General features: G+C 37.6%; 1 protein-coding gene across 6 annotated transcripts in view; it reads right to left on the reverse strand.

The window, feature by feature from the left end:
* Positions 1 to 13,607, reverse strand: part of RBBP8 (RB binding protein 8, endonuclease) — an 81,921-nt gene that overhangs the window by 54,210 nt on the left and 14,104 nt on the right. The window contains exons 2-3 of one of the 6 annotated variants that reach the window (XM_055558946.1): positions 10,619 to 10,721; positions 6,943 to 7,148 (exon numbers count right to left, since the gene is read on the reverse strand). In XM_055558946.1, the coding sequence (XP_055414921.1) occupies positions 6,943 to 7,051 (109 nt within the window). In that variant the 5' untranslated portion in view covers positions 7,052 to 7,148; positions 10,619 to 10,721. Of the gene's footprint in view, positions 1 to 6,942; positions 7,162 to 9,503; positions 9,796 to 9,902; positions 9,921 to 10,002; positions 10,141 to 10,618; positions 10,945 to 13,607 lie in introns of those variants that run through there. The other 5 variants (XM_055558947.1, XM_055558945.1, XM_055558948.1 and 2 more) reach the window with 5 other exon arrangements.

Raw genomic sequence — 13,607 nt, forward strand, 5'->3', positions numbered from 1 at the left:
GCTTATTTTACACCTAATAGTTTATACCTCTTAATCCCTTATCTTATATTGACCCCCACTTACCTCTCCCCACTGGTAACCACTGATTTGTTCTTTTTATCTGTGGGTCTGCATCTTTTTTTTGTCATATTCACTCATTTGTTTAATTTTTTAGATTCCACATAGAAGTGATACCATATAGTATTTGCCTTCCTCTGTCTGACTTCTCTCACTTGGCATAATACCCTCTAAGCACATCCATGTTACTGCAAATGGCAACGTTTCATTCTTTTCATGGCTGAGCAATATTTCAGTGTGTGTGTGTGTGTGTGTGTGTATTTACACACATCTTTATCCATTCATCTGCTGATGGATACTTACATTGTTTCCATATCTTGGCGATGGTAAATAACACTGCTATGAACACTGGTGTGCATTTACCTTTTCAAATTAGTGTTTTTATTTTCAAATATATACCCAGGAGTGAAATGGCTGGGTCATAGGGTAGTTATACTTTCAGATTTTTGAGACACCTTCATACTGTTTTCCACAGTAGCTGCACTGATTTATATTTCCACTAACAGTGTATGACAGCTCCCTTTTCTCTACGTCCTCACCAACATTTGTTATTTGTGTTCTTTATAAGTCATTCTGACATGTATGTGGTGATGTCTCATTGCCCTTTTGATTTGCACTTTCCTGATGACTAGCTTGTCATAATAATGAACAGGACACTGATGTTATGGACCAAAATTACTTGTCATTCCTTTCATTGCTAATTTGTAAGTCTTAGTATGAATTTTATCTTTTTGGAATTTTTGATGAAACATGGGAAAATAAATGGAGCAATCCAAAAGTGAATCAAGACATATTTATCCTGTCATATTAGAGCCTCCGTACTTTCCGTTTCTTCAAAGGGGTCCAATTCTGTCCTCACAAATCTGCCTCACTTTCTATGAAACTGATTACCATATTTACCAGATACAGAAAATATTATGAGATGTTGATGACAGAATGTAGCATGGACAAAAAACTATTTATTAAAATGGTAGCACTCTGAAAAATATTCTAAATTTCATCTTACAACTTGTGCTCTTAAAATAATAAACCAGATACTGACAGGGATTTTAAAACGTGAAAAAAAACCCCAAAACCCCTGCATTCAAATGAATTCAAATGTATTTAAGTTTGTATGCATATCTAAGAAAAATTATCTAACTCAAGTATTACATTAATAACTTCCATTTTTTTTAACCTGGACATGAAGTTTTAGAAGTAATGAGTCAATTTTGATTCCTGTATATACTTTAAAACCTGCGAAGTCTGGACAAGTCCATGTTTGATGTCTTTCAAGTGGCCTCTTACACTGGTTTCTCCAAATGGATCCTCTACTTTCAAACAAAAAAATAAAGTATCCTTCAGGCATGTCTTTGATGTAATAGTAAGAGTCACAGGACCTGATTTTACACAGAACGATGTGGAACACACTGACAAGGGACTGTCAAGAGTCTTCCTTTCAGCAAATTTGCCAGGCCCCACCAAAATATTTTTAAATAACATATGTGTGCTTAGTCACTCAGTCGTGTCTGACTTTTTGTGACCCCATGGACAGCAGCCTGCCAGGGTCCTCTGTCCATGGGATTCTCCAGGCAAGAATACTGGAATGGGTTGCCATGCCCTTTTCCAGGGGATCTTCCCAACCCAGGGATCGAACCCAGGTCTCCCACATTGCAGGTGGATTCTTTGCCGTCTGAGCCACCAGGGAAGCCCAAATACTAATTTTTTAAAAATAGTGCTCGATCATTTAAAATCTTTAAGAATCCATAAGTAATCTTGAAATTGGTAAAAGTTGCCTAATAATATATTAAAATATGCCAGAAGTTATCTTCTCTCAACTCAAACATATATCCAATGTTAGATATGTTTGATATATCATGTATATCAAATGATTCATAAAGCACAGATATTAATAGAGTTTCCTGAAGAATCTGACACACCAAGAAACATGAAGAAATCTAACAAATATTTTATCCCTGTTATGAGCCTAAAAAATAAAACTGTCCCAGTTTTAAATGGGTATGCATAAAAATTCTAAAATGATGATGATTATGTGCCACATGAAAAACAAGCAGTTCGGTTAATAATAACAGCAAAAATAAGTCACACATAAAACAGTATGTACATGGATCACAACAATACAATAAGCTACATACATTTCTCTTAAAACTAGAAAAGAATAGACAATTGTCATTCTTATAAAATGATGCTTTTACAGTATCATCGAAAAATAAAAAATTTAAAGTAAATGAGTAGTAAAGTATTTAGGGTTTCAGAGACAAAAAATTTTGATATTTTCATATCTTATGGAAAATTTTTTTGGCCATGCCACAGGCTTGTGGAATCTTAGTTCCCTGACCAGGGACTAAACCCAGGCCACGGCAGTGAAAGCTCTGAGTCCCAACCACTGGACTGCCAAGGAATTCTCTTATGGGATTTTGAAAACTTATGTTCAAGAAAATGCTCCATTGATGCAGATATAAACTATGCAATTCATTCAGATACCATTTACTAATTTCTTACTACATGCCAAGCACTTTTACCTATGGAAATGCAAGTAGAAAGATGAGTAAGATATGGACTCTGTATGATAAAATTTTAATGATCTTAAAAAGCAGTTATACAACAGAAAGTAATTATTTGAAGGATAAAGAATTTAGCCTTATGCTTGAAGATGGCATAATGCTAATTCTCTATCAAATGTTTAATAAAAACTCAAGTACGTCTGGTCCTATTTAAATCATTTGGAGATACTATGCTTGTTTTACCTCCAGGTCACAAAGAATAAGCTTTTATATAGTGTATTGCTCCTATAATAGTTTAAACTTCAAGTTGTTCCTACAGGTAAACTTGCATGGTGGGGTCACAGTATAATAAACCAAGAGGAAGATAAGGCTGCTCTTCAACAGAAGTTGGGAGATGTTATTATTCCTTTGCAGATTTAAAAGCTCATGCAGCTGATTATATTGTTATTATGTGTAACCAAGACAGACTGTTTTATATTTGGCTTATTTTTGTTATCACTTCGTTATATAATTATACTGTATTAGTATTTTCCTAAGGAGAAATGAATACAATGCTCCCCAAACCCACTGTATCTTCTTCATGGTTATATTGTCAGCAACTGCTATGATTCCCAGTATATAATTCAGTAACTACTCACTGAATGAATAGCAAGTCAGTACTAAAATTCAGAATCCTTCCTCAATGTTTCACAATATATTTTCTGGGGGGAAATAGTGTAGTCAAGTGAAGAGTAGAATTAATGTAAAATACTCATATTTGTCCCTGGACATATGACCACAAGCATAATCACTTTAAAATCAGATCTTTATCATTAACAACAAATTTGAATTTCTAAATTTTTAAATATTTGAAGTCAATACCATGCCTCAGATATAAACAGCTCCTATCAATTGACAGGGAAGAGGCCAACAAGCCAATAATCAGGTATATAAACAGTTCTTAAAAAGAAATGCAAACCACCCTCAAACATAAGCAAAGATGCTTAATTTCACTCATAAGGGAAATATAAATTAAAACTACACTTTTCAGTAGATATGTTAATAAAATACAACATGGAGATATGTTTTCGATACAGATTAGAACAAACTAACTATAAACAGACATTTTAGGTAACTGAGTAAAGCTGAACATGACCACCTAATAGGTATGAGATGACATTAAAGAATTTATTTAGTGTGATAATGGTATTTTCTGGTTAAAAAAGACTCCTGGAATATACTAAAATGTTCATATATGAAATTATGTCAGAAACTTCAAAATAATTGAGTGGAAGAGGGATAAAGATGCAAATGGAATATGGGTAAAGACTGGCCATGTTGGCTGAAGCTGAGTGATGGGGTTCTTTATACAATTTTCTTTACTTCTGTAAGTGGGTAATATTTCCTAAAATTAGTCTTAAAATTCAAATTAAAAAAAAATAGAAAACAACACAAAAGGTAATAAAAAGTGGTTACCTTTAGTGTGTGGGGAGGAGAGGGATAAATTTTTACTGTTTATTTTGTACTTTGACAATTTTAGAAAAAAAGTTTAAATAATAATTAAAAAACACAGTAAAACAAGAATAACTCCACTGATACCCGGATTTCTAAATGAACACTAATGTACCTAGACTATATCAGCAATCCTAATATGCTGAAAGAGAGCTCTAAAGGAAACAGATCAGAATAATTTATCAAAGAATGAGCATAACAGAGCAGTAAAGTATGCAAGTGAACTGGAAGATGTATTGAAACTCCAACCTTTCATAATAAAATTAAAGAGTTTTTAATGTTTATCTCAGCCACAAATTTAAAAACTACAATTAATAAATAGTTTCAGTAAAGTTGTACGATACAAAGTCAACACACAAAAATCAGTGGTGTTTCTTTATATTAACAATGAGCAATCTGAAAAGGGAATCAAGAAAATTCCATTTATGGTAGCATCCAATACAAAATTAAGGAATAAGCTTAACTAAGGAGATGAGACTTGTATGATGAAAACTACAAAACATTGCTGGAAGAAATTTTTAAAAGTTAAGACATCTTATGTTCACGGAACAGAAGACAACATTGTTTAGATGTCAACACTACTCAATGTGATCTACAGATACAATGTAATCTGTATTGAAATCCCCATGATATTTTTTGCAGAACTAGAAAAATCTGTCCTAAAATTCTTATGAAATCTCAAGGGACTCCAAATAACCACAACAATCTTGAAAAAGAACAACGTTGGACACCACATATTTCTTGACTTCAAAACAAAATAAAAAGCTACAATAATCAGAACAATGTGGTACTGGCACAAGGACAGACATATAGACCAATGAGAATAGAGCCCAGAAATAAACTCTTGCAGATATGATGAAATGGTTTTTGAGAAGGGTTCCAAGACCATTCAAAGAGGAAAGGACAGTCTTTTCAACACATGGTGCTGGGCAAGTGAAATTTCACAAGCAAAAGAAGGAAGTTAGACTCTTACATTACACTAAATACAAACTTGAACTCAAATGGATCAACGACCTAGACATAAAAGCTAAAACGGTAAAACTCTTAAAAGAAAACACAAAGGAAAAGCTTAATGGCAATGGATTTGACAATGATTTCTTGGAACAAAAGAGAAGTATAGGCAACAAATGAAAAAAGTAGATAATTTAGACTCTACCAAAATTTAAAACTTCTATGCATCAAAGGACACAATTGACAGAGTGAAGAAGCAACTCACAGAATGGCAGGAAATACTTGCAAGCATGTATCAGATAAGAGATTAATATCCAAAATATACAAAGAACTTCTACAACTCAACTGCAACAAAAACCAATCTGATAAAAAATAGGCAAAGAATTTGAACAGACATTTCTTCAAATGTACACAAATAGCCAATAAACAGGAGAAGATAATATAGCCAATAAGCATGAAAAAACAACATTACTAATCATTAGGGAAATAAAAAGAGTATGGAGTTTTCTTAAAAAACTAAAAAAAGAGTTACCATATGATCCTGCAATCCAACTCCTGGGCACACATCAGGAGAAAACTAATTTGAAAAGATACATACATCCCAATGTTCATAGCAGCACTATTTACTATACTCAAGATACGGAAGCATCTAGTGTTCACTGACAGATGAATGGTTAAAGAAGATGTGGTACAGATATACAATGGAATATTACTCAGTAATAAAAAAGGAATGAAACAGTGCCATTTGCAGCAACGTGGATGGACCTAGAGAGTATCATATTAAGTGAAATAAGTCAGAGAAAGACAAATATATCACTTATACGTGGAATCTAAAAAAAAATGATACAAATACAAAACAGATATAGAGTCAAAGACACAAATACCAACCTTATGGTTACCAAAGGGGATGGATGGGGTGAGTTAAATTAACAGTTCGGGATTAACATATATACATTACTATATATACTATAAACAGGTAAACAACAAGGACCTACTGTGTAGCACAGGTGACTAACATTTTATAATAAACTATAATGGGAAAGAACCTGAAAAAGAATACATATTTACATATAACTGAATCACTGTGCTGTATACTTAAAACCAACACAATTGTAAATTAAATATACTTCAATTAAAAAAAGAAAAAGCTATGTGACTTACAAAGCACTGTATTAGCAAACCTATGGTGGCAACACATAATCAAGAAATACGAGTAAAACAAAGCATTTCCACACATGGGACAAATGTATTACATTAAAGTCACAGAATTAGATAGGTATACTAAGGTTTAATATCAAACTTGAGATCAGCTTTCATAGTACATTTTCACAATCACATGTAATATTTATATACTTATCCAACCACAACAGCTCAATCGTCTGTATGCTCACTACATTTCATATAAATGTTTTAGTTCTTATTACACTGTAATTATCTGTTCACATGACTTTATCTCTACCAAAATGCAGACTCTCTGAAGGCAAACTGCTATTAATTTTTGGATCACAGGGCCTGGTGGCAAACCCAAGCACTGCGAAACAAATTCTCAAGGTTTGTTGAACTTAAGAAGTGTATAAAAAAATCCTGTAAATAAATTCACAGAAGAAAATTAACTGTAGTGGTTATATAATTTGGCTGAGATCACAGAGCATGTAGATAAATGAAATCAGAATTCAAATCCAGATCTTCAATCAACCATTTCTATGCCCCTTCCACCACACCATACACATTAACACAAGTAACTACAAGTTGTGCAAGAGCTACATCCTATGGTAGTTGTCTGTAGTCAAAAATCAACAACTCAACCATAAATATGAATCCCCCAAAATTAGAACAGTAAAGGTCCCTTAAGAAGGAGATCTTTGAACTGTCACACAGACTAGTTATTACTACTATGTCTCAGCAGAATAATGCTATAGGTATTTAAGAAAAAAATTACCTTGTACTTCCTTATCATGATACTCCTTCAATTTTGTCCAAAGATCCTTGAAATCATTAGATACATCTGCAGAACCAGGGCTTCCACAACTGCTTCCTGAGAGGTTCATCTTGCTTAATACGCTCCACGCTTCTATTGGTCAATGTTTCCTAACCTTTTCTGTTACATTATATACATCTGAAGTTGCCTTTGGCCAGTTGAAATACCTGAAACAACAGACTACAAGGTAAATGAATTCTACATTTATCTTTATGTAATTTGAAACCAGGATGACTTCAAGCCCAGCCAGCTATTCTCAAGTTTTCCTTCTTAACCTATGATCAATCACTTTAGAATTTGAGGTGCAGAAGTTAGGAAAAAAAGGTGATTATGGAGAGAAAAGTCCCAATTTCAGTTATCTGGCCTTAAGTCATGCAAATTTTTTTCAGGTGAATTTTTTCTTATTCTGCCAAAAAAGGAGCAATTACCTACATTGTGTTATATTGAAAGGACTCTTACATAGAGAGGTTTGTAATCATTCATGGTCAGAACCAATTCACCATTCTTAAAGAATTTATTGCTTCTTAAACTTCTGAGCTGATATGGAATACAACATTTTGAACCAAAAAATGGAAAGCATTCTGAAGTATTCTTGACTTAGGCATTCACATCTAGACATACACGCACACTTTAAAAGAGCAAGAAAGATGATTGACATAACACAAGTATCTGAACAGCTTTTTTGTAAGAGAAATCCGTGAGCAAGAAACACAGCAAAGATCTATGGAGACAGAAACAACTAATAATAAAGCAACTAGGGAAAAGTTATTTTGTGCCTCTCAGAGTAAAGGTGAATGATCATTATTTGTGTAACCCCTGAAGGAAGCAAAAGGCTATTAGGAAATTCAAGTGAATTAATAAATATTTTAATATGTGTTCTTAAACTGAAACCATTAGCTAGTTACTACTAAAAAAAATTAAATGATTAACAAGTCTACTAAACCTCACATCTTGCTCCTTAGCCAATGCCTTACCATTGCCAACAAGTGCCCAAATAGATTTAAGTGTTTCTTGCTATTTCTTGAGGTCTCTGATGAAGAGGCTAAGATAAGCAATGGCCATTTCCAAAGGGAGCAATATATGTGCAGAGTCACTTGGTAAACTATAAAGCACTAAAGAAATAAAAATACATTTATTAAGGCTTTCCAAAATCGTGACTACACTTTTTAAAGATAGTGAAAACTGAACAAGTACTAGATTTTAGATAATGTTAAGAATTTTTTAATTTTATTGTATATGATAAAAAGAAAGCCCTTTCTTTATCTATTAAAGTGATAAATACTGTGGTCTCTATAGGTAAACTGAAGATTCACTGGGACTTGCATTAAAATACTCCAGCGAAAATAAATAAATGTTGGGTGGACAGATAAATCAAGAAGGGTTGAACTATCACAATTATTGAAGCTGGGCAACCAGATAGGTATATGAAGGTTTCATAATTCTAGTGTTTTTCTAGTGTGTATTATTATTATTTACATAATATACATCATATTAAGTATTATATATATTATTACTATAATATAGTAATGCATTACTATATGATTTATTAATAAAGTTTTTAAAAGTGGGTCCATTGAATTAATACAGCTTTATCTTCAGAGGCCTGTTCTAAAAGATAAAGCAATGGGTCTCTTCTATCATCAATATAAGCCACCATTTATTAACTGTTCACTATATACCACTGGAGAAGGAAATGGCAACCTACTCCAGTGTTCTTGCCTGGAGAATCCCGGGGACGGGGGAGCCTGGTGGGCTGCCCTCTATGGGGTGGCACTGAGTCGGAAACGACTGAAACGACTTAGCAGCAGCAGCAGCATATACCATGGAGTGTGTCATTTTCTATTATCTTTTAATTTAATCGTCAGAGCAACTGCATGAAACAGCCACTATTACTAATTTCATTTTAGAGTTGAAGAAAACAGGCTTAAGAGATGAAATGATTTGCCCAAGGTCACACTATGAGGCTACATCAAGGCTGGAACTCAAGTTGTGATGTCAGTGAACTCCAAAATACTTCTAAGAAGCCAAAAAAAAAAAAAGTAAGTTAATTACTTCTATTAATCAAAAAGTTCAAATCAATATTTGTTACTTTAATGAACAATTTAAAATTGTATATTTTAGTATTAAATGGTTTAAAGCCAATAGTGTAAAATAAAACTTCCTTTAATAAATATATCTATCTTCAGAGATAGTAAAAAGGTTGTTTTTTTTTTTGCCCCGCACATAACAATGTATCAATACTAAACTTGCAAAGTCTGGATCACAAAACCCTTTCCACTCTAGTTTGCAAGCTTAGCCCTTATTGCTGGCATCTCTTTTGATATTGAACCGTTATTTACTGGCACGACGTTGCCCTTCAATTTCTCAGAAATGTGCATCTTTCCTCTCAAGTTGCATTCTGGGCTGAATGGTCGGCAATCATTTAACACATTTCTATGCATCCTGCTGCAGTGTAAATCATAAATCACCACACTGAATGTACTCAAGAGATTTCTTTCCTGTCACACCACGCATATGCTTACACAGGTGAGCTAAGAGCGGCGCCTCGGGTCACACAAGGGTTCTGAACACACTGAACAGGGACTCTGAGTCGTCCTCTCGCGGGCAGAGCAGAGATCCAGAGTCTCCCATCGCAGCACCCTTTGCCATCAGCCGCTTCTCCCGCGGCTCGAAGGGCTGGTGGGCCGCCCTCACTGAAGCGATCCACAGGACTGGCGCCTAGACCGCGCGAGGCCACCCCGGGCGCAGGTCCACGCATGCGCGGGGCGGGCTCGGCGCCGGCAGTCAAGCTCTCAGCTGGTGAGGAGACCCAGAACTGCACCGAGCGGTACCCCGTCAGCACTCAGGTCCACCTCCCCTGAGTTTAGGCCTGCCCCAGCCCGCTCCTCGACTCAGACCGATGACCAAACAGCCATCCTCACCCCGGGGCCAAACGCCTTCGGTCAGACCGCAACTGCGGACCGGAAGTAGTCGCTAGGACCCAGCGCTCTGGGTCGGGGGAAAGGGATTCCTTCTACTCACAGCTTACAAGACGGCCTCGAGATTCTCCGACGCCCCCAGCTGGGAAGCAGACACGCTCTGAGACTGGAAAGTCTGAGACGGCCGTTTGCTTTTCTCCTCGCTCCCTGACTAACCTACCAAACTGGCGGCGGCCAAGCCGCCCCCTTGGGGCAGCCCGCGCTTTCCCGGGCTGGGGGAGGGCCCGAGGGCTGCCAACCCCGCTCGCCCCGCCCGGGCCTCGCGTGACGTCACGCAACGTCGCGTGGGAGTTCCCGCGACGTCACGCCCCTTCCTCCTCCTCTCTCGGCGGTGTGAGGCGTCGCTCCCAGGTTGGGTGCGGGTCGGCGAGCAGTCCCACCACCGTGGGCGGTGACTGGCGAAGTGGCGCGCCGCCTCCGAGCGGTCGGAAGGGGCTCCAAGAGCTGGCGGCCGCCACAGCGATTTTGAGATACCCCGGAGAAAGCTCACGCTGTTCTGACTGCGGAGCTTCGAGTTCTCCTGAGGCATATTCAGATACGTCGGACTTAAGTCCGTTTCTGGGAAAGCATGTTTGGTCTGTACCAAATGGAAAGTTAAAGGTAATTGAGTTAAGGGACACGTATCAGTCTAACGTCGCTCTCCGCCACGTAGCTCTTACCTACAGTCTAGTGATGCGACGTGACAGGACTGGGTGGCGAGGCCGTGTAGCAAAATAAACGCAGTGTATATTATGCTCAGGTTCAAGACGGTTTCTGACGAACCTGGAATGAGACGGAATCAGAAGTTCCGCATTGTTTATTGGAACAACATGAACATGCTGTTAGATAATCTTTTTAAGTCGACGTTTTCTGTCGGTGCTTGTTTGTAAACATTGAAATTGTTAGTATGTTTTCCTATTTGGTTTCCAAAAGAAGCGTTTTTAGTATCAGAAATTCTATAAATAAAGGTGAAGAAAATAAGCAGAATAGGCAAGAATCACAATATCTTTTAAACTAGTTAAGTACTTTAACACTTATAAGACCTGGGAGGAACACAGAGGATAACATAATAAACTTAAAAAAGTTAAGTTGTAAAAAAAACACACAAAAAAACAAAAAAAGTTGTATTTAGGAAATCATAGGTATAAAACGTAAAGGTAATTTTCTCATTCTTTCCCAGTCATAAGGGATGAATATCGCGGCTTACTCCTTGCGAGTGAGCATAACAGGACGTTTCTGTAGCATGCTAGCAAATGCTTTTGGGGCTGCTGAACATTCATTACCCTGTTAAAGCAACTCTCATTCATTTCCAAATTTTATCTTGTTTTAATCTTTTTGATTAGGTCCTCTTACAGCACCCTGTACTACTGACACTTATTACAGTTTTCATTATTTAATTCTGTCTCTCCACCAGACTCTTAAGCTTCCTAAGATCAAAACCACATCCTGTTCACTTTTTTTTTAATCACCAGAAACTAACTCAGTACCTGCCAGAGAGGCAACCTCCGTGTAAATATGAATGAATTGGGCATCCGTTGAGGGATTCCTCTTTTTATTTAAGCAGAGAGTATCTTTGAATCCATTCAAAATCCTTAGATTCTCATTATGGAATTTTATGATAATAACTTTAACGGTGGAAACAGTGGGCATACTCTAGATCTTTGCCTACAATAAGGAGCTTTAAGACCCGCATGGTGGAATAAATTACGAAATCCTGAAGATCTCTGAGAAAACTTCTTTAACAGAGAAGCAGATACTTGAACTCTTTGTAGTATTTGCGTTTCACAAATTTTATGGCTTAAAACAATGCTTTCCAAGCTTATTGGGTACCTGGGAAATGAATACTTGTATTATCTATTGTAAAACCGATCAGACTGCTTCCACCCAGAGCAACAGAAATTAGGATTCTAGCGACCTCACGCCCAGCACTGCCCCCTTGAGGTCTGGGAGTTTAACGTCCTACTCTTGCCTGGAAAATCCCATGGATGGAGGAGCCTGGTGGGCTGCAGTCCATGGGGTCGCTAAGAGTCGGACACGACTGAGCGACTTCACTTTCACTTTTCACTTTCATGCATTGGAGAAGGAAATGGCAAACCACTCCAGTGTTCTTGCCTGGAGAATCCCAGGGATGGGGGAGCCTGGTGGCCTGCCGTCTATGGGATCGCACAGAGTCGGACACGACTGAAGTGACTTAGCATATGTATAATCTATTAGAGGCACTTAGGATGCTTGATTTTTAAAGTGTGTAAAGGGGTCGCAAAGAGTCGGACACGACTGAGCGACTGAACTGAACTGAACGTGGTTAAATCATATATGTACATTTAATCGAAATAAGAAAAATCACGCACTAAAAACTCTAGGATTCTTAGACGTGTACACTTTTGAAACTGTAGATTTTGAAGTCATCTCATGCAGGCTCAGTTGCTAAGTCATGTCTGACTCTGCAACCCGAAGAACTGTAGCCTGCCAGGTTCCTCTGTCCATGGGATTTCTCAGGCAAGAATACTGGAGCAGGTTGCCATTTCCTCCTCCAGGGGATCTTCCAGGGATGCAACCTGTATTTCCTGCATTACAGGTGGATTCTTTACCACTGAGCCATCAGGGAAGCCCTGGAGTCATCTAACTCAAGCCGTTTTACAACTGAAACTCTTTGTTGATTCATTCTACAATCTGCTTAACTCCTATAGCTGGGTAGTTGAGGGTTGTGAAGGAAAAATCACATAACAGATTAGACTGACATCACTAAAATTACATGGTTTCAGACCTCATATAGGGCACCAGTTAATCTCTCAGGTAGCCTTTATTCAGTTCCTTCTGTTTCCTTTGCTGTCTTCCAAACCTTCACTGTTTTCCTCAAGCCTCTACAGAGTACTCACTCTCAGCTAACACCTTCACCTCCTGGTTAAACAAGACAGTTAGTCTCTACAAGTGTGATCTTCCTGAACTTTCTTTTTCCTTTCTCAACTCTGAATTAGGCAATACCATTTTGCAGTGAAATTGCAACCCTAATCCAATTGCTTCTCATCACCTTGTCTGTATCCAATCTGGGCCTCTCCACCATCATCTCAAGCATTTTCTAAAGCAATACATACTCAGTTGCTAACTCATGTCTGACTCTGCAACCCCAAGGACTATAAGCTGCCAGGTACCTCTGTCCATGGGATATCTCAGGCAAGAATACTGGAGTGGGTTGCCATGCCCTTCTCCAGCGGCTCTTCCTGACCCAGCGATTGAACCTACCTGTATTGCAGGTGGATTCTTAACGACTGAGCCACCTGTGCAGCAATAGCCTTCCTTTAAAAAAAACAACTATCTTTCTACTTACGCTGTTTTCCCTTTACAGTGTCATCTATCTTTCTACTTACGCTGTTTTCCCTTTACAGTGTATTCAGCAATAGCAGTCAGAATGATTCTTTAAAACCTAAGTCAGAACATGACACTCCCCTGCTTAAGACATTCCAAGGTCTTTCCATCACTTGAGAATAATAGCAACTCCCTTTCTATGGAATCAGGACAGGTCAATTACTGTATTCTACTGATGTTATCTTCTAAATAGAGTCCTGAACTAGTGCTTTCCTTTCCTCCTCACTCTTATAGCCCTAGCTTGGGCTCTGATATTTCTTACCTAGACCGTGCTTCCAGTCTTGCTCCTAAATGTCGTTTCCACAC

This window comes from Bubalus kerabau, chromosome 21 (genome assembly GCF_029407905.1).
Source record: "Bubalus kerabau isolate K-KA32 ecotype Philippines breed swamp buffalo chromosome 21, PCC_UOA_SB_1v2, whole genome shotgun sequence".
Lineage (NCBI taxonomy): Eukaryota > Metazoa > Chordata > Mammalia > Artiodactyla > Bovidae > Bubalus > Bubalus kerabau.